A 23,020-nucleotide genomic window follows, 5' to 3' on the forward strand; every position below is an offset into this window, starting at 1 on the left:
TTCCTCCTATTCTGCATTCTTAACAATGGTTTCTTTGCAGCAATTCTTCCAGTTAGGCCAGCTTCACGCAATCTCCTCTGAACAGTTGATGTTGAAACATCTGTACTTCTAGTAGCATTTAGCTGAGCTTGTATTTCAGGGGAAGTTAATCGCCGGTTTCGCAGACTTGTGACTCGAATGAACCTGTTCTCCGATTCTGAGGTCACCCTTGGCCTGCCTGACCTTGTTCGGTCCTCATGAGTGCCAGTTTCTTCAAATCGTTTGATGGTCTTGGCCACAGCAGTTACAGACACTTGCAAAGTTCTTGCGATTTGTCTGAAAGATTGACCTTCATTTCTTAAAGTAATTAGTAATCGTGGACCCTCACCTCTTAATAATTGGTGACAAAAGGTTAATTAGGTAACATGCTAGTTAACTCAGAGAACGTCTAACAAAGACACTTTTATACTTAGGCCAGTGTCCTAACACCAAGTTATACACATTTCAGACTTTTAACTGACTTGGGCTTCAGACTGAAATGCCCTTGCTTTGGGTGACCATTTCATTGAAATTGACAAGACTTACATTTTCATTTTAAAATTAATTTTTTGAATGCAATTCACTTATGATTATCAGTTTATGTAAGTACATATATCATATAATGAAATATTAAGTGTTTATAAACAAGTTTATACAGTTAAAAGCATAGATAATCATGAAAATCCTTGTTTCAAACAGGTGTACTCAAACTTTTGATTGGTACTTGTCATATAAAATCAAAAGTAGACACAATGTGATAATTGAGAACTGATAATCATGCTTTGATAAAAAGCGTTACTGTAGCATTGCTTTATGTTTGCATGCTGCAGTGCAATCATGTCTTGTGATGCCAGCTGCAGTGTTTAAAATCAAAGTTATCAGTTTCTGTTCTTCAAGTGGCAGAAATGTGTTTATATGCTTTGTAGTATATTATAGTTCCACACCACGCAGCTTTACTTGTTCCCCATATAAAAAATGCATTTATGTATTTGTGTTGTTCCCCAGAACAAAATAATTTTCCAAAATAGTGTAAGCTCTGTGAAATAAAAGAAACCATGTATTTTAGAACACACAGTGTGTACTTATTAAAAGAGTAAGTAGTGGGGTCTGAAAAATATTGTTACAACTGCTTAAATAACGTACCTGTCATTTTTCTTCTTATTGTGAACATCAACAACTTTTTACACTTATAACTTTAAAAGTCTGTTTTAAAGCTGTAGTGCACTGGGGTTTGGATCTGTCCCCTAAAATCACTGCAAGAGCAATTAAAAAAAAAAAAAAAAAAACACACACACACACACGTGCTCTGGCTCTTCCATTCCATAGCACATCATGAATTGTCACTGCTGTGTGACCTGTTTGACAAGGTGGGAAATAATCCTTACACTTATCAATGCACTAGAGCAGACAGTTTGAGGAGCACTTTGAAGCTATAAGTGTAAAAAAATATGTCAGGACATTAATCAAATGACAGGTACAATACTTTATTTAAACAGTTGTTGCAACATGTGGGGACGTGGAACGCTATATTTTTTTTCGGAATCCTGCTCTTTGCTCTAGGCTATAAGTTCGTAAGATTCTACTTTGTGCTGTCTGAGTCTATACAAGAGTCTATAAAAAAAAAAGTTTCTGATACTGGTATATAACTATACAATATGCCCTGGGGGAATAATCTACTAGGTAGTCAAAACACCTCTCAGCCTGTGTTTAAGTGTAATGTCTATGGGTGTAAAAGATCCTAAAAAAGCCAAGTAAAAGCAATATTTATTCTGAACTTTCAATCCCTGTTAATATTTCCAATATTCCATCTACAATTGCTTATTTTAAATCAGTGCCTATACCTAAAGCCCTGAATGGATTAGCACCTAGCTATTTGCAGGAGCTACTTCCAAATCACACTCTTAGATCACAGGAAACAGAGCTGCTGGTTATTCCTAGGGTCAATAAAACTAACACGGGAGGGAGGGCTTTTTCTTTTAGAGCTCCTAAACTATGGAACGCTCTGCCTTCGTTCGTCAGGGAAGCTGGGTCAGTTACAATATTTAAGTCGAGACTGAAAACACACTTTTATAAAATGGCATTTTTATCTTAATGGGTTTTAATGTAACTTAACTACTTTATTATTATTTTTTTTAATCTTATTTGAATATGTTTTTATTTGTGGCAGATAATGTCTGGGAACTTATTTTAATGTATTGTGTTTTTTTTTTGTTTCGTACAGTGCTTTGTTATACTTCCTATGAAAAATGTTATATAAATGTAATAAATAAAAATAAAAAACAAAATGCCTTTTCCATTCATAAATCCTGGTTCACCTTCTACTGTGATAAATTAATCTGTTCTTGGTTTGCTTTAGCATATTATCATACTCCACCTATATATAGAAAACACAGCCTTTTGCTTGAACATCACATTTTTAAAAGCATGCAAATGCCTAGTGTATCACAAAAAGAAAATAAAGACTTGCCACACTTGAATGATTTGTTAAAACTCAGATGAATACTCTGACATAATGCAATACATACTGTATTCTTTAGGAAAAGTGACCTGTTCTCAAAGAAATGTGTGTGCCAATTCAAATACAATGGTTTGCATTGCATCTTTTACTTTTGCTAGCCAGTACTTGCTGGAGGCAGCCGTTTTGGTTTTGGGGTGGGGGATGGGGGGTTAACTTGGAAAGGAAAGGATTAAAAGGAGAATACAGATTCCTCCTGTCCATTAAAATTACTTTGAACAGAAGAGATAGAAGAATAAGTTTAAAGCACTACTGGATTTAGAAACTTGACAAAAAAAAAAAAACACTTTGCTTTGGGTCACGTTTCACAGCACAAAATCTGTGCCACAATATGCATCATATGAAGGGTACACCATTAACTGAATTGTGTGTGTGTGTGTGTAATAATGTAAGTAAATAAATAAACACACACACACACACACACACACACACACACACACACAGTGCTCCCTCGCTATAAGGCTCTCGGATATAACAATCCTACAGAATGCCCCCCCAGTTCCCTATACTAGTGATTTTTGCAATATATCGACAGTAAATACAGTTCCGGTATTGTTCAAACTGTAAACAATTCTCAGTCTAACTTCCGTTTCTGTCTCTCCCTTTTGATACAATATTTGAACTGAAGAAAAGCTGTGCTGGCACTTTAAACACAGACATTGTATTCAGCATTAGTTTTATAACTAAATAAATATTAGGCCTATTACATGGTTATCTTTCCTAATGTATTTACTTCGCTTCAGCCCCATTCTGGCAGCCAAACCCATTCCATCTTTCACTCTATCGACCCGCTCTCCTTCTCGCACTTGGTTTCCTTCTCTGTCGCTTCAAACTGAACTCCCGACCGCTGTTTAGCCAGGCTATTTATAGTTTAAAAACTGCTAATTAAAATGATCCACGAGTGGGAATGTTACCTTTTTGTGTGTGTGTGTAAATATACCATGGATTCCATGGTGCTTAATGCATGGTTAATTCACTGAAAGTTACATTTTTGATTCACTATATGTGCATTGAAGAGAAGGAGTTATTTTATTTAGTATTTTAGTCAGGTGTGTGCTGTGTTCCGCGGCGTCCCTCCCTCACGAGGGAGCACTGTATATGTATGTATGTATGTATGTATGTGTTTATTCAGTAACAAAAACTGTTATATGGTTGCAGTTCAAAATCACAAAAAAAGGTAGGGAAATCGGACATTAATGCACAGAACCTTAACTTGCCCCTTTTATGCCTATGCGTCACATCAGATATGATGTCATGCGATTGGATTGTTACAGCTCCAGTCAGAACTAAGCAGTTACCAAATCGTACACCTGCGCATGCGTAGCAGTCGTTTTTAAAAAGCACTTTTTCATATTACACATATTTTTCAACATCCCGACCCACAAAAGGCACTAAAGAGTACTTCCATGCAGTAACGTGCCAAATTTCAGTAGTAACCGAACACATACATAATTTATTTTTATATATATATATTATATACACACACACACACACACACACACACACACACAAATAATACACACACACTATATACACACACAGTGCCTATAGAAAGTCTAAACCCCCTTGAACTTTAACATTTTGTTGTGTCAGTGCTTCAGAGTTTCATGCATTTAAAGGAGGATTTTTTCCTCCACTTATCTACGCACCATACTCCGCACTGTTAAGGAGAAAATAGTTTTTATTGAGAAAAATAATAATAAAAATACAAAACTGAAAGTTCATAATTGGAGAAGTCTCCACCTCCCTGAGTTAGTACTTGGTGGAAGCACCTTTGGCAGCAATTACAGCTGTGAGTCTGCTGGGATAGGTCTCTACCAACTTTGCACACCTGGATTTGGCAATATTTGACCATTCTTTAAAAAACTGTTCAAGCTCTGTCACGTTCCTTGGGGAGCGTTGATGGACAACAATCTTCAAGCCATGCCGCAAATTTCCGATTGGATTTAGGTTGGGGTTCTGCCTGGGCCAATCAAGGACATTTACCCTTTTGTTCATTGGCTACTCCAGTCTAGCTTTGGGTGTGTGCATTGGGTAGTTGTATTGCTGAAAGGTGAACTTCCGTCCCAGTTTGAGCTTTCTTACAGAAAAGTCCTTGAGGAAAACCTGCACTTTGTTCCATTCATTTTGCCCTCTATCCTGACAAGTGCCCCAGCTCCTGCCAATGAGAAACATCCCCATAACATGATGCTGCCACCACCATGCTTCACAGTAGGGATGGTGTTCTTTGGGTGATGAGCTGTGTTGGGTTTGCGCCAAACATAACGCTTTGCATTTTGGCCAAAAAAGTTCCATTTTAGTTTTGTCAGACCATAAAACCACATGGCTACAGAATCTCCCAAATCTTTTTTTGCTTTCTTCAAAACAGGATTCAAGGTGGGCTTTGAGTAATGGCTTCCTTCTTGCCACCCTACCATACTGGAGTCCTTGGGATATTGCTGTCACATGACACTTTGACCAGTCTTGGCCATAAAAGCCTGTAGCTCATGCAAAGTTACCATTGGTCTTTTGAAAGCGCCTAGGTGCTCATGGTTGAGTCTTTGCTTTGAAATGCACTACCCAGCAGAGGGAACTTACAGGAAGTACTGAATTTATCCTGAAATCATGTGAATCACTACAATTTAACACAGGTGGAGGCCACTTAACTTGGTGTGTGATTTTGAAGGCAACTGGTTACACATGAGCTAATTTAGGATTGCTATTACAAGGGGGGGTGGACACTTATCCAACCAAGCTATTTCAATTTTTATTTAATTCATTTTCTACAGATTAAGAATATTTTTTTCACTTGGAAGTTGTAGGGTAGGATGTGTAGATAAATGAAAAAAAAAAAAAAAAAAACACACTATTTTAATTCCAGGCTCCGACAATCTGGAAGTTTCCCGAAAGGGGTGCAGACTTTCCCCCTATATCTATATATATATATATATATATATATATATATATATATATATATACACACACACATATATATAACACACATACACCACACATATACACACACATATATATATATATATATATATATATATATATATACACACACACACACTTATATACAGTACATACATTCATTCTTACATACATACGCACAATATCCTATTAAAAAAAAAAAAGAAAAAAAAAAAACACATAACATCTTTAATTTGCTTCAGTTTTTAAAATCTCAGGTAAACCGACACACCTTTTTGACCAAAACGCAATCCTGAGTTTTTGTACAAAATTGTCAGGCACTACTCAAACTGCAAGTCAGTTATTCACCCAAGCTTACAGGCTGTTGCAACAGTGGGTCAAGTGCAAACAAAGTTACAACAAAAATGTGACTTCCAGGAGTGAGTGGAAGCAATTTTGTCTTTGGTTGAAATACAGGGGGGAAATGAATGGTTTGAACTATAGTTATGTAAACATTATTAATTTGAATCTACCTGTATCACCCTGATTCTTCTAATAAAACCAGAGTCCCCATCCTGACACACAATACAGTAGCAGTATGCATCTCATACCACATGTTGACTACTTAAGCCACGCTGACAAGCTCCACTACCACCACCACACAGAACCATAATTAATCCTTTTAACAAAGTATTTTAAAAAAAAGGTAACAGCTCTTATGAGCTACAGAAAACATGCCAAAACATATTTCACAGAAATCAGGCCAGACTATGCAACACTCCTTTTGCGAGTATGGTGTGTTTTTTTTTTTTTTTTTTTTTTTTTATCAGTACGCCCAAACAAAACATGCTCTGTGAATGTGGGTGGCATTTAAACATATACAAATGCACCAACACTTTTCCCTGTGCTGGCATTAATTCAAATGATATACTGCAGTCACAGAAACAGAACATCTTTCTTAGCTGTGTGTTGGTTGCAACATCTTTTGAGAATAAGTTTAAAATCATATGACTTGTATTATCCATTTACCAGAACAGAGGGTATTTATAACTGAATCATGTCTAATAAATGTTCTTGAGGTCTACATATGTTGCTATTAAAAGTAATTGATAAATAGAAAAAAAAAAAATACTGTTTCCATTGCAGTGTTGTTCAGTACATTTCTGTGCATGAATTTAAAATTAGTGTAACAAGCTGAATGGGAAGCAGGTATAATTTGCATAAATGTTGCAGTTATGCAAACTTAAAATAGGTTTGACTAGCATTCTGAGAAACTGCATATTAAGGTACCTTAGTGTGCATACATAAACAGAATTATTAAATTAAATAAGCAAATCACCCACTTTGCACTGCCCTTCCCTTCACTTATTGGAGTTGGCTAGAGAGCATGGCAAAAACAGAGAAAGTTAGCTGCAAACGGGAGACCTAGGAAATATGTTGTTTTTTTTACAACTTGTACAAGAACATGATTTATCTAATGCCCTGTTTTACTAAACATTATTTGCCATTTGCAGCAAAACACATATTTCAATTGCAAAATCAAAATGTCATTAGACGCTGCAATCCAAGTTTGTCTTTTCCGTTTATTAGCCTAAAGAAAGGAAAAAGAGTATGCTTATTAAACTTAACATACTCATGAAAAAATAAAATAAAACCAACCACATGGAAAGGGTGAAATAGCAATTGTAAAGAAAGGAGGAAAGATAAAAGGTTTTGTAAACCCCCATCAGCACTAGTTGTAGTGTTCACATACCTAAATTTCCATTAGTGTTTATCAGGGTCTGTGAAACCATAGAAAAGAAAACGTTAGTTAAAAGAACTGTTTTATGATACTCTTAAAGTTCTTTGAAAATCTAGGCTGTGAAAACAAACAACCAAAAAAAGATAAAATGCAGGACATACACTACAGACCCAATTCATTTCATTTAACCTGGGAGAAGGGTTTGGCAAAATACCTTTGACAAAGTGAAAATGTACAGCAGCTTTTATTTTGATTTATTATGGTTGATATACTACTGGAATCCAAATAAAATGGCTCCACACTTTGATAAACTACTCCATAAATTCAAATTAATAGGTCTTCCCGGTCTTGACGAGAATATTGAACAAGAATTTCCTAACACTGCAAGCTAACCATTTCCCTATTTCCCCACAAGCTCTTAATTTGGCTAGGTCATGCAGTCATAGGTCAAAGGTTGTAATGTCAACTGAACCATGTGGACTGAGATCAGATTAGAAACAGGGACCATTCTTTCCAAGCCTCACACGCTTAGTTTTCAACAGCTATCTTTATCATTCCTGAAGCACATCTGACTCCATATTGCTCCCACCTCATTCCAAAAGCCAAGGTTCAACATGTAAAACCAGTTTTGAAAAACTGGATTTTCAAAATTCTCTCTCGCCTTTAAAAAAAATCAACAGTGTGACAACCAGCCAACATAAAACAGAATAAGCATGTAACTCACACCTGCAATGAAACTTGTAACTTTAAAATGAGAAGGGGGTGGGGGGGGTGGTGGAGAGAGAAACATTAAAATGGAGAAGAGACTACAAAAAAAAAACATTTTCCTGAGGCCTGCGGTGAAGAAGAGTTGTAACACCAGCTTTTTAAAATGGCATTCAAGTGCAATCTGGCAAACAAACTTAAAGTAGAAAAAGTTTCTTCAAATAAATCAGTTGACATGTACTTTGGTTGAATACTAACTAATGCTGTAGTAAAATGACATGTTTCTTGCTTGTGCAGCTTTGTTTTTTTTGTACAACCTTTTAAAAAGGTGCAAGTTTGTAATTTCCTTAAATTAAAAACAGCCACATTTTTAGGACATGACCTTTTAGTCAAATTGAGTATCTGGTTGGTTTCTTGGGCTCACAACTGCTCTTACTTTTGATAAATATATGCTAAGTATATTCAAAATGTGAGGATTCTTTTTTTTTTTTTTTTTTGTACAGACTAGTCTCGTTTTTAGACTTTAGTTACAATTTGAAAGTGCCACCCTTTTGATGTCCGGCATAATTTAGGTTCACACAGAGAGGTCAAGAGAGGGCATAACCAGGAAACTTGTGAAAAACAAAACAAAATGGAGGAAAGGCAAGGAGGAGGAGGCATCCAGAGAGATGAAGTGAAGCTAGCAGAAATGCCTACAGCATATTTTTGTTCAGCTCCAGTGAAGTATTTCCTTATCGCCAAAAAAGGATTTCATGAGGTCTTCTCAGGTCAAACGCAAAACCTTTTTTAAAAAAAAGATCAATACTAAAAGGGCTTTAGTATCTGTAAATTATGTGCTATTGTTAAATAAAGCAGCATATGCATTTAAAAAACATTCAAGGTTTCTTTGAGGGGAAAATACTCACAAAAACATAAATCTTTGACAATTTGTATGATCCATTTTCTAAAATCATAAAACTTGATGGTTTAGAATTGAAATGTTATCAATGCAAAATTGAAAACTTTCATTTGGATATTTTGGGAACATTTTTGAAAACTGAATCATCTGTCCCAGGCTTTTGCATTCATACATTTAAAAAAAAAAAAAAAGGTTGGTAAACATTACAGGTGTTCATAATTTATATCTTAAACATTTAAAGTTTCGCCAAGTGTTACATTTTGCCTAAACATTTAACCAAGTGTTTACATAGTAGTAAGTGTACAGTGCAATCCAATTTATTTCATACTCAATATTTCTTGTGTTATTTGTTTCATATAGAATGAAATGTGGTAGACATGTGTTTGTTATTTATAACAAATAAAATACCAGATAGAAGGTTTTTTCTGATTTGGTTACAAACATTCCAAATATATTAAGGTTTAAATGTTTAGGAAATTAAAGGGTATTAAAATACCATGTTAAGAGAAAAAAAAGCCCCCCCCCCCCAAAAAAAAAAAAACCATTAAAAAATAGAGAGCCAGGACCCATCAAACAGTTTTAGAAGTTGTTTATTTTCTTCATAGCATAAGGTAGGTCAATGAAAAATCTACCACTACAGATGGATTGTGCTTTTACTCCCTTGCATCTGATCTTTTTGCTCAAACATAAATCTTAATGTTCATGTTATGCAAATTGGTAGAACTAGGATAGCGAGTGGCTTTTGGCTTGACCATGTGGTGCGTTTAAACACAGGAAATGCTAAGTGGACGAAGCTGTCCAAATTTCCAGATGGATTCAACTCAACAGGATGTATATAAACCAGAATAAGAGAGCCACAAACAAAGCCTCATGCTCCTTGGTGATTTAGGCATTCTGACTGGTCACTTAAAAAAAAAAAAAAAAAAAAAAAAAAAAAAAAAAAAAAAACACTTTCGTACCTTTTCAAACATAGGTTTTGAAATAAAACCACTCTATTATGATGGGTTGTCAACAACCAAAACAGTCATAAAAATGTTTTGTCATAACAGCAATACATTTAACAAATCCAAAATTATAGTTCTGAAAGAATTCCCATCATTTTTATAAAAAAAGAAAAGCTACACTGTAAACAATTTTAAAATAAAACAAATCTCATGCAAATAATTGAACACATTTGAGTACTTCTACTTTACAGAGTAGTGTTTATTTTGGTGCATCTAAAAGTATATTCTAAAGCTATTAAAACACAAAAAGGGGTGTTTTTATTATTATTATTATACTACTATAAATGCTTGACACTACATTGCACACGCATTCATTTTTAAATGACGATGGGATACAAACTATATATTCTTTTCTCGTAAAATACTATAAGTCCTGTTCTCCCACAATAGAAGGAAAAGTAAATCAAGCAATTTTTCATTGACTACATGTACCTTATTTAAACACCCTTCAAAAGCTCTTATGCTCAAATATGCGACAAGCAGGTTGTAGACAAAGAGTAAGTAAAAAGAACAAATCATCTCCAACAATTGGGCTTTATCTTTTCAGCTTTAGAAGACTGACAGTAACCTGGTGATGGTATGATCAGCACAGTATAAAAATTTATATAATAATCTCCACAGTTTATTGATATTATCACACTCAATCAAAAATGGTTCCAACCCTATTTTCTACCACTTTAAAACTTTAAAAAATGAAGTTGATACATTTTAACATGACTGACAACCGCATCACTAAACTGTACTGCTAAACAAGAAAAAAAAAATGTACTGGTAATTTTAAATATATGCATGAAAGTATACTCACAAAAAAAACCCAAACTAATATATCAAAAATAAATAAATAGAAAGCAGAAGTTAATTGTTTTAAATGGGCACTTTTTAAAATGTCAACAACCAGCTTACTAAGCAAAATGTTTCATGTTAATGGTTTCTATACTGAAGCAATACTTTTTAACTGTTAAAGTACAGATATGCAAATTAAAAACCCATTTTACTGGTATGATTAGTAATACATGAGGCAGGAGTCAGGCCTGCAGAAAAGGGACTACTAGAATTACAAAAAAAAAAAAAAAGTGCTTGTGACTTGGTAGTAGAATAGGGGTTTCCCTCCGACTACTCTGAGAACCACCCTGCTGCGGTGAGGCCGAATCGATCGACCTCCAAAGGCCGGGAAGCGACGGATTTCCACAAGGGGAAACTAAGGAAGGATTTGAGGACAAACAAAAGGTCTCCCTGGCTTATGACACCGCGCACCCCCCCCCCCCGCACCGAGAAATTGCATAAATTAGAGGGGAAGAGGAACAGCCTTTATTAATAATATGAACAGCAGATTGATTATCACAAAAGATTAAGCTAGATTTTTTCAACGATGATAGGGAATACTTGAGTAAGGCTATGGATTTAAGCTCAGGAGGCCAGACATCCGAGAATCATAGATTAAGGAAAATTCCACCAAAACAGACAGAAGAAGCATCTTTATGGAGTAAGAAGTCACGTTTCAGCACTGTAAGAGAGAGGACCACATCCTAATGTCTTTCCGGGCTTCACTGTAATATTAATGCGAGACTTGAGATTTTCAGCTGTTTTAGAAAGAGCGAGAAGATGAGAAATAAATGTCCTACCTTGAGGAATGATGCAAACTGCAAAATTTAAAAAATGTCCCAGGAGTGAAAGAAGGTTCCCTTTAGAAATGGAATGGTTGATCTCAAAAGACTGAATGAGAGAGCGAATGTGTTCTAGTTTTTGGGAGGCAGTTGGGCTTCAAATCGAATAGTATCCAGAATTCCCAGAAACTCAAGAGTGTGAATTGGACCGATGGTTTTCTCCTCAGAGGGGGACTCAGTTCTAAGAGGGCTTCAGCTGGAGGGGCTGATGGAGGAGATAAGGAGAAAGTCATCCAATAAGTGCAGCAGAAAGGGAATACAATTAGTAGAGCAGAATCCAGCAGAGGGCTTCGGAGAGTGAATCAAAGATCTTAGGGCTGCTGCGGCATCGGAAAGTTAGTTTAGTAACAAAAGTAAAATTGCCCCTTCCAACAGATACCAAAAAGATGACAGAAGGGAGTATAGGCATGACTTTGAAGGTGTCGGAAATGACTGCTTTAGCTAACCAAGAACCCCATGCTGATATTTTAATGGAATGGATAGCATCAGATATGGTGATGTAATGAAGAGAAAATGGATCCTAGGGAATGAGAGAATTAATGCCACGGATAGAAGAGCCACAGGGGCAGAGGGGTTGATGATGAGACGCTTCTCATCTGAGTTTTTTCTTGTAGCTACTCCAATGCGGAATTGAGGGGCTGAAAATGGGCCCTCCATGAATCTCTTTGAGATCTCAGAATTGATAAAAGAATCAATGACTTCTGGTTCTTTTATAGAACATTGGAGGTTTTTACAAGTAATAGAGGAAGGAGGGTGGATTTTAAACAAGCAGAAAAACCACCAGCAAGGACAGAAATTAGCTAATTAACAAAAAAAATGATCGGGGGTGACACTGAAGAGCCGGAATGTTGACAGGGGTAGAAGCGATTAGTAATGATGGCTTTTAGGGGGGGAAGAGGGCAGATGGAACGTGAAAAAAAAATTGTGTTGTTGAGTAGGGGGAAGAATTGTTTGGGACTGATGAGGAGTGAAGAGGAGGCTGCGTTTGGACACAGAGGTAGAATGGAGGCACAAACTTTGCAAGAGTTAGCACGGAGACCATTGAAGAATCTATTAAAGAAATCATGATCGGGTTGACACCAATCAGTGTATTGTCCAATGCTAACCAAGTATCTGCTTTGGCTGAAAAGGCTTCAGGATACTCAAAAAACAGAAAACGTAAGCACAGATGATTCTCCAAGAGAGAGGTTTTTTTTTTTTTTTTTTTTTTTTTTTTTTTTTTTACGCAGCTGACGATCCCGAGAATTCAGTAACAGACATATCTCCAGTCATCTACGCTGTGATCCAGAAATTGAGGTTTCAATAAGAATTAACGTCTTTGCCTTCAATTGCGTCTCAGGTTGAGGAGAGAGAGAGAGAGAGAGAGAGAGAGAGTTGCGATGACCAACTGAAGTAAAGGTTCCTAAACCAGAGACTGTCGCTACAGTAAAAACTAGCAATTCACGAGTAGGTGTAGGCATGGCTGAAGCAGCGGGAGAGACGAACGCTGTTACCACTGATGAGGAAGTAATGGCTGCTGGTTCCAAGCGAGTGATCCTGCTATCCAGCACATCCAGGTGATCAGATACTGTAGAAACTGTGGTGGAAAGAGGATAAATGAGTTGCTTGATATCATTAAAAATCTGATAACACAAATCGGGGCAAGGATCAGATGAAATTGAAAACTGAGTGGTTATAGTTACAGAATCTGAGGTAAAGAAGCTTGCAATGCAGCACGGGTGGCACAAGAACCGACTAGTTTGGATCTCTCCCGAGCCACTTCAGGAGGAAAGATAGGTTCGGCCGACAGAGTTGCAACATGAAACAAATAAAAGCAGCCTGATCGCGCCCTGCTTCAAGGGCAATCCTTCTTTGAAAAGAGCTTTCCCGAGTTTGTCGATGGGCCAATCCTTGTAAAAAAGTTGCACTGGAGAATCATTCTGAGCTTTGATGCATTTAGAGCGGCGAAGAGGAGTGGCAGCGGGCACAGCTGGATAAGCAGGGATTGAAGCAGCAGCATTGTCAGATTAAGGAGAAGCAGGTTGGGCGGATTTCTTTTAAAGTTTTTTCAGTGGATTATTTGTTGAAGGAAGACAGCCATAAGGACAGAGAAATTCTTCATCAGAGTTAAATGACAACGAAAGCTGCCTCGGGTGAGTAGTCACTTTATACCAATTGAAAACAAAGGTTTGTTTTAAGATTGGGTCTGCTAGTCTGCATGGTAACTGCAAACTGAAAAGCAAGATGTGAATTAGGAAGCTGGCTACGGTTTAAATAGGGTGACCGACCGACAGGTAATTAAAGGTTGACTGACAGATATTTAGCAGGATGACACAGGAGGGGAGTCCCAGTTGTAGAATCCCAAAATACACCAAGTTTACAATAATTAAGTGGGGTGGGTGAAAAATCATAACCCACTACATTAACCCTTTCGCTGCTAGAGGTTTTCCCTGAATTTGGGACAAACATTTCAAAGTCAAATTGCTCACAGCTTTAAAAGGAAACACAGCGAAAACTTAAGTATTTGGGCATATCTGGTCAATTGATTGAGAAACTGCAGGTTAAATGTTGAGAGAGAGAGAGAGAGAGGGAGAGATAGATAGGATACAAATAAAACTTTGGGGCATATAAAAACTAGATACATACCGATTTCAAACTTTAGGACATTATTTTGATTGGAATAAAAAGTACTGCACATGACTGCCTTACATATATTTACTTTTTTTTGCCATTGTTCTCTATTTTCTGACCTTCTTGCACAAATTGTATCAAAGGAAGCTGAACAGCTGAAAAACTACATACATTCTGAAACTGTTGGTGGCGAGGATTACGATGGTATTAGACTCAAACATGGTCAACATGGAACCCCTCAATAAGGATTACCACCTGACAAGGCATATTTTATAGTTGCAAACATCAAAAAAGCAGAAAAACTGTCAATCTTTGTTCATCTTGAAAAAAGTGATTTTACAAAAACTAGAACATTTTATGCTTTGAAGGGCCACAAACGATATTTTAAAAATATATGCAAAAAAAAAAAAAAAAAAACACAACCACAAAACTTTATACTTACTCCCAATGTTGTGCCACAAAAGCTAGATGCTTGAACTGCAAATGTAGATTTCCATATTCTGCAGGGATACCAAACACATTAACTTTTACATGAGGTTCCTGGCTGCAATAAGCCTCAAAACAAGACACACGTGGCAGGCATTTTCCATGATAATTCTGCCGATGTCGGCACGTGGCACCTCCCCATATTTAGCACGGCAAAACTCCCTGCGGGCAGCAAAGTAACTAGGGACAACCATATCTTTTCTTAACCCCCCACAAACTATATAAGTCAGAGATGGGTAACACAACCACCCCTCCCTAAAATCTGTTACCCACAACCCCCTCTGAAATTTTCCAAAAATTACTTAGGTGATAGAAATGACAGAAGTATACATTTAGTCCCAAAATTGTGCCCCAAATGAAGCATGTATGAACAGTAAATGCAGATTTCCACATTCTGAAGGTCCTAAGGTGTGCAAGCACACCAAGCATGTATATTTAGCAAAATGCGTTCCTGTCTACCACCCCCCCCCCTGGACTTTTTCTATAATTTATGAGATTAGAGAACACTTTGGAAGAGATCTTAGACCTTAAAAGAAACTTAAAAGTAAACAAGATGAGAAACAATTCTTCACACTGCCTAAAAGTAATGCACAATCATTGCATGTTAACTTGAATGTCAGTGAAGCAAATGGCATTGTTTCAATGGGAGATGATCTTGCACTATTTAAGCAGTGTCGATAGGATATCAGGTATTTGGTTAGTTTTATAAAATTTAAAACAGCTGTTTCTCGCACAAAGAATAGAGTGAATCACACAAATGTCACAAAATACTACGTTTATCAAATTGTATTACACAGCATATTTTCAGCACTATGACAGTGAATAGTCAAAATATGCATCCCACCAGAAATCACTTATTTATGCTAAGCTTATCACATTCTTAAATCAACATATTTAATTGAAGCAATAGGTTAAATGTGCTTCCAGGAACACACCCATTTCATGACACATGAATGAAACATGAAGAAAATGAACACTACACATTTCCTTGTCATGTGTCATACACCACAGCATATGAATTTCATGGCTGATCCATTATACATTATGAATCACTCACACCCTAAATATATAGGACTCAAATAGGAAGTCACGTGCCCAGAACTGAGACTAGTTGTTTTCCCTTCCTTAAAATAAAAAGCAAAAAGCACAGTATTAGCCATTCAAGGGTGGAGCCAGCATGCCAGAAAATCTGAAATGGGCTGAGGCTAATCTTTACATTATAACCTCCTCAATACATCAAGTAGCACCTACATAATTGTAGCAAGATTTTTTTTTTTTTTTAAAGATAAGATTTTTGGGGCATCATTCACAAACCTGAACATTGCACTGAATGCAGAATGCCTTGTTTTTAAGTACCACCTCTGTATAGGCTTCAATCTATGCATAAAGAAGAATGAAGTTTTATATATATATATATATATATATATATATATATATATATATATATATATATATATATATATATATATATATGACACAAACACACGTAATTAAAAACATACTTAATTAGAAAAAATACATAAATCAAAAGTCTATATGCCAAATGACGCATTTACTGCAAGCACCAAATACTACATACAAGAAACAAAGAACTGGGCTTTCAAAAGGTTATTCTTTAAGCTTTCAGCTTGGGACACTGGTGCTATTAACACACATGGGTCATTATGGTCCAAGGAAGTGATAGGCAATGCATTTCCCTGACCCTTGCTTCCCGGGTTTGATCATGAGGGTTGCAACCTGAGCCAGACGGTGCAAATTCCAACTCCATTCATAATTCTTCAATGGAGTGGGGGAGGATCCTATTAAAGAGGCATGCGTGCAATTTTATCATCATATATGTGGATGTTCTAAATACATACATTTGTTAATACTTGCATCAGTAATCCCTTATTTCACAAAACTACACTGGTCAATGTGATCTTAAAAAAAGTACTACTTACATGCTCAAAACTTTTGTTTCAACTAGAATTATTCTGAAACACCCTTTTGTATTGTTAGATTCATTACACTTAGAGAATGCAACCTATTTACAGTGGGTAAATGCTGAAGTATGAATAACTGCTGCTTGTTCTATTGAGCACAACATCATCACTGTAACATACCATGGTAATAGTGCAGAATAGGGTTGTATATTATGCTACCATAAACGAGTATTTCTGTAGCCAGTCAAAGCCTAAGGGATAATATAGAGCAGTGGGAATGTAGTGGTCACAAAAGGCCATTGACCAACATCAAAACCATTTAAACATGTATGGAGTTCCATTTATTTTAAATACCATGCAGTATGGTCATGTCCCATATGCAGACAGAAGACCTCACCTTTTTTAAAGTATTCACAATGTATAGCTTAATATTCTACTGCTGTATCAAGCAGGTTGGTAAAACTACAAAATGGCTCGGTCTAAATGCCAACTATTAAACTGCTGATCATGTTTTTATGCAGACACAATGTTGCAATGAAGAACCACTGCAGATTAGAGGTATTACAAAAAAAAACAAAAAAAAAAACAAGTATTTAAAAGCAAAATGTACTGCATTCTGTAAAACACTGTGACTCCTCTGAAAGACGCTGGCCCAAATCAGTTGCTCAAAGAGGGATTCAACAGTTTAAAGGTGGTGGTTCGCATTTCATGAAAATGAATTAAAGGGTTTATCTTTGTAGTTTGCCATTAGTAAATTCTGTATCTCTTTCGTGTGCGGCTGGAAGCTGTGACACTAAACTAGCAGTAGGCGTCTTTCACCTTTAACTTGGTGATCAGAGATATATATGCAAAAAGAAAGACGGCATACTGCATTTATTATAAATTCCTTAAATTGATGAAATGCTAATTTTTGCATTAATGGGAAATACTTCCATTATAACCAAAATTTTCAAATGTGTTTTAGACATATGCAAAAGTTGACCATGACCCAATATCATCTACCCATGGCTGATGTTTATTTATTTGGAACCAAGCATTTGATTCCTGATTAAAAATGAGCCCTTTGGCAGATTTTTAAATAAATATAACAGAACACTGCAGAACCAGCTGCTGCACCATGCAACTTGGGCTTGTTCCTAATGCACAACAGCACAAAATACTTTAATTGTGACCAGTGAGCCTAACAGCCTAAACGATTGAGGGGTACATATTTTCTATACCAATATGAACCCGAGGAGGAAGAAAAGGCAGGGACGGTGCATCCGTTCAATAAAATGTGACCTGTTAGATACCCGAGTTTAACTATATATAGAAAGGATACTAACTATCTTTATTGTATGACCTACAACTTACCAAAAAGTAACACACCACAAACTATTGTTTTGTGTATTCTTAAATGTGTGCACAGTTAAACTGTTCCACTACCCACCTTTTGTAGCTGTAGTTGATCTTTATAAAATTGGTTATTTCCGTGAGGACCTGGTTTTTATCAAGATCCCTTTGAGCCATTTTACTTTTACCAATACATTTTTCCATGTGTCTTTCTTTGATAGTTTTAAATAGCGCTGCCAGTAAAACATCTGGAAATTACAATTTTAATCAAAATAGCAATTAAAACTCACAATTAAATTGTTACAGCTACCCAAAACACAGAAAAATCATTACAACAAAAAAATGACAGTGTACATCTGTGCTGTCAACTAAATTAAACTTAATTGCAAGGTTTTAATTGACAGTGATAACTACACAAACACAGTTTATGCATTTAATTATTTTTTCCTTTTAAGATTTTAAAAGCATATTTAGACTATTCTATATCTAAATAAATATTGCACCTAAACAACCAATGATTTAATTTTTTTTTTTTTTTAATTATTAAATAGTGCATGAAACTTACTACAGACAATTAATTACACAACACATTCAAATATTTCATAACTTAAATACAGGATGACAAGATCTTTAAAAAAGACAAACAATAAAATAGCTTCACTGGTAAAAGGAGGTAAAAAAAGTTCATAAATTCTTAAAAAAAATCTGACATGTTAGCATTCTGGAGGAAGTTCCAATTTAGTTTTGTACTGGGAGCACAGAAAACACACTTAAAACAAATAGCAAAGAAAAAACAAGGGATATTAATTGACAGAACAGGTTCCAAAGTCTCCTCAGTGTGAGAGACTTGGATTATTACTATTATTTTTATATGGCATCACAGAAAGAGGTAGGGAAATCATGATGATTCTCCAGACACAAAAGGAGCACCTGCTTTCATACTGCAAGTGCTTTCAGTATGTTCCAAAACTACATCAAGGTGAACAGCAGAACTGCCAAATAAGTTCTGCATGCTACTGAATACTATTTAACTTGGCTGAATAAACATGTTTATCACAACAGTCAATAAAAGCAAAAGAGGAGGCATGTAACCATTTAGGTGTAAAAGTCTCAAAGCAAACCTCACGCAAGTTTTTGTTTGAAGAAATATGGGATATGGGAATATGGGAAGATCATTGTTGTGGGTGTCTGCTTTAATATGCAACACACACACACAGTTAGTTACAACAAACCACTTAAATCAAGACCCAAATCTGCAATGAACATTCAAATCAAAATATTCCTGTTTCTTAAATTGGACTTTCATTATATAAAGTACCAGTAGGATATGTTAGCACCCATGCAGTATTTTGGGAAGAAGCATTTGAATACAGAACACTACAAAGCATTTTCTCTACAGTGTGAGCCTTGTTGTACATAAGATTATTTCATGATAGTGACAAATATATGTTAGTTATTCTTTCTATTATGTATTGATGTACTTTACAAAACAGAGAGGTGGAAAATATCTAATGCATACAATAATCACAATTTATCATTGATTTGTCAGTTACCCAGGTGTACATTATGTACTAGTATTAATCAACTTATATTTTAATACATATTGTACATGGATAGAACTATAAAAGGTTTTATTTTTTATCACTCCTATTTTTCAAAAGAGAAAACACCTAGAAAACAAACCACTATTTAAAGTCTTAAGCACTTGTTTTTCATCTGGAAAATTAAGAGAATTTAACACCAGGTCATTAAATAGCGTATAAAACAAATTGCCCAATTAAACAAATACATTATAACTGATGTCAATCGCTTATTATCCAATCTAAGACACCTCACATTGAAACAAGATAAATATATTAAACTAGAAACTGAGCCTTGGAACAGTCCACAGGCTCCAGCTGCACATGTTTCCAGCTTCAATCTGACAACTTTGCCAATGCAGGCTGTATATCTTTAAGCTATAGTTAGTAATGTTTATATAATAGTAAAAAGTAGTGATTCATTTCTTAGATAGAAAGATGACATACAAATACAGCACAAGTAAAGAAAATGTTTTGTTAATTCTGTTTTTATTTCATATTATGTAGACTAATTAATATTTTAATAGTAAAGAAAAAAAATAAAAATTCATTGTTACCACCCACACTTTTTTTGTAAATAGCATAGTGACTTCAACTTCACTATCTTTCAGTTATTTGTCTCACAGAAAATCTTATATGCCTATTATTTTTTGTTTGTTAACACTTTCTACCAAGGTATTCGCCTAAACATAGGAACATTGTTAACTTGCAGAGACATTGTCGGAAAATAATCACTCTTTTGAGTTGACATTTCCCCCAGTTGGCAGTATGAATCAGCATTATGTTATGCTGGCCTTACGTTTCAGAAGCTTCGAACTTGAATGCAAGGCTTCTTTTCAAAACTACAGTCTAAAAATTAAATCAGTGGTCTTGTTTGCCAAAACCATTTCCACTTTACCCTACACGTGTGCAGTTGTAACACCCACCTAGATCTGTATATAAACCCATTTAAAAACAAAAACAAGGTCTAGGGGTTCTCAATTTTTAAGCAAAACAAATACATTATTAGGTTATTTGTACCCAAGCTATGAATTCGGGATTGTTGTTTGGAAATAAAGAATAAAAGATCAACAAAATGAAGTATTGCTCAAATGTTTTGAGTAAAAAAAAGAAACCCATGTAAATTGTAACCAAAAAAGAAAACAAAAGTCTCCCTTGCCTTTGAGGATGCTGAACACACGTGTAACTGGAGTATGCGAATACAAACGGCGACAATTCTGCTCCCTGCATTTATCTATAAAATCGACTTTATGAGATCATAAACAACTTAAAGACCCAGCCAAGGTTCAAAGAAATAAAACCCGAGCAGGCAGGCTGTTAGCAATCGACTAGGATCGACTGTAAGGTCTTCAAAAGAAGCATGTTTTTCACCGTGTGCATCACCAAGTAAAAATCTCTTGGGAAACAAAGGTTCCAGTTAATATGGCTATATTCTGAAATCATGTTCTCACAAAACGGCATAACAAAATACAACGTGGTGACTATAAATTATAAAAACGATTAACGGATTCGCTTTAGCATTGCAAATGTAATTAACAATGTAGATTATTGCAATTGGGATAAGTAATGCAGAATGGTCATTCTTTAAAAATGCAAACAAAAAGATTAAGAAAACAATGCGTCCACATTGCAATCACGAGACATGTCTTTACCATGAGTGCATACATTGCATACAGGCAAAACAAGAAAATAAAAATAAATTGTTATTATTGCTAATTGTTCAAAGAACAAACGAGACCAACCAACTTGCGTTAAATGGATTCTGATATGTGGGCCTACAATTCCATTTTTATATTGCGTATCATAACTAATTCAATTTGCATGTAATCAACTAAATGTATACTTATTCCACTCCCGTTTGAAATCATGTAATTATGAGCAAGTAACATGTAAATCAGTATTCATATATAACAGTAATGATATTAAATATTGTATTTCAAACTTATATGTAGCATTTACCAACGATGTCTGCTCAACGTTGTGAGTGTTAAAAATATTCACTGTGTTTCATGTGTCAGAATCAAGCTTTCATAGAAATGGTATTGGGAGACTGACCGGTGTATCTTCCAAAATCTAAACAAGATCCACCTCTAACACACTTCATCACATGCAATGACAATGTTCTTAAACAGACAGCGTGCCTCCAACAACAAAAAGTCGTTTTACCAGCAGAATTCAGAATATCAGTTGTTTGTTTTGTTTTTTTAAGTAACTACTACGTCATTCAAGAAAGACAAATTGACAACTATAATTATAATGAACTGCTGCCTTACTTGGTGTACGAAGACGTCTACTGGGTTCTCTAGAGGGCTTCCCTCCAAACTGGTCATTGAAATAAATCCGAATCCCATCCGCACATTGAACCATTTACAACAGCCCGCTCCATAAAGAACCCGGGATTCTTCCTCTTCTTCCGGCTCTGGCAATTTCCCTTGGTCGTCTGCGCCACTTTTACCCGGCCCTCCTGATTAAAAAAAAATATGGTAAAAGAGTGTTCAGAATTACAAGTCTGTAACTTGCGTTATGTGTACACACACTAGCAACACACGTTCAAAGTTAAGGAAACGTTGTATCGATTAGTATCACTGTTAATGTTCGTGGTATAAGCTGTTACCCTCCATGCAAATCAAACATGGTTCACATTTTCGTACGATACTACTCGTATGGAACCGATCCCATTTCCACAATTAAACTAAAAAATGCTTACTTTCTTCTCAGTTGGCCACGATAAACAGAAAAACGCCGAAAATTCCACAGTGAGCCCTCCCCCGCCCTCTGCGCATGGACATGCACAGATTCGGTGTTATTTTCCAACATGCATATAAATGAATTAACTTTCTCAAACTTAAAGGGACAGGTGTACAGATCACCCACCCATACTAAAATGGTTCTTACACATACAACACCCCAAACAATAGAGCTTTGCCTATGTGAGTCAGTTGGGCGGCGGGTTAGCTCAGTGCCCTCTCTGCGATCTGGCAAAATAAGGCAGTAACAAATATAAAGACTGAAATATTACAAGAAAAAAAAAAAATATATATATATATATAATAACCTTCGGCCATGTTTCACCGCGTGCCCTCTGTTCCAAACTTCTGATATGAAAACTTTCTTTAAGGTAGGTGATTTTCCGCATCAATTTAACATCCCGATTTCCAGCGATCACAAATATAGCTCGCATGGTCTAGCGTGCTTTCGCTCTTCTGATTTTCTTTTCTCCTTCTCTCTGTCTGTGGCCCCCGTACTCACGTGACTTTGTCAATTACATGCTTTCTTACTACTAATTTCACTTCGGATCCAGGAAAGGAGAGGGGATCGGGGGAAGGGGTAAGAGCTGCGAGAGAGACACAGCCAATAACCATTTCATCTGACCCGTCACCAAAACAATCGCTGGAGGAACAAAAAGAAGAAGAAATAAATACATAAATAATCTCGCATAACCCTACAGCGAATTTGAACACTTCATATGATTAAACTGGGTAGACTGGAAGTACCAGTGACACTGCTACCAGTGACGTGTTTTCAGCGGTCCATCTCGAAACGCTGGTCAAACTGAACAACTTTTTTTTTTTTTTTTTTTAAATCAAAGTTGTTGTTTTTTATTACAATAATTAATTAAATAAAAAGCATGTACGTACATGGCATGCAGAATT

General features: G+C 35.9%; 1 protein-coding gene across 1 annotated transcript in view; it reads right to left on the bottom strand.

The window, feature by feature from the left end:
• Positions 1-22,548, bottom strand: part of LOC121316449 (protein lin-28 homolog B-like) — a 45,243-nt gene extending 22,695 nt beyond the window's left edge. The window contains exons 1-2 of the mRNA XM_041251516.1: positions 22,440-22,548; positions 21,641-21,831 (exon numbers count right to left, since the gene is read on the bottom strand). Coding sequence (XP_041107450.1) covers positions 21,641-21,831; positions 22,440-22,548 — 300 coding nt within the window. The remainder of the gene's footprint in view (positions 1-21,640; positions 21,832-22,439) is intronic.
• Between the last annotated feature and the right edge of the window lie 472 nt (positions 22,549-23,020).

The sequence above is a fragment of the Polyodon spathula genome, chromosome 5 (genome assembly GCF_017654505.1).
Source record: "Polyodon spathula isolate WHYD16114869_AA chromosome 5, ASM1765450v1, whole genome shotgun sequence".
Taxonomy (NCBI): Eukaryota; Metazoa; Chordata; class Actinopteri; order Acipenseriformes; family Polyodontidae; genus Polyodon; species Polyodon spathula.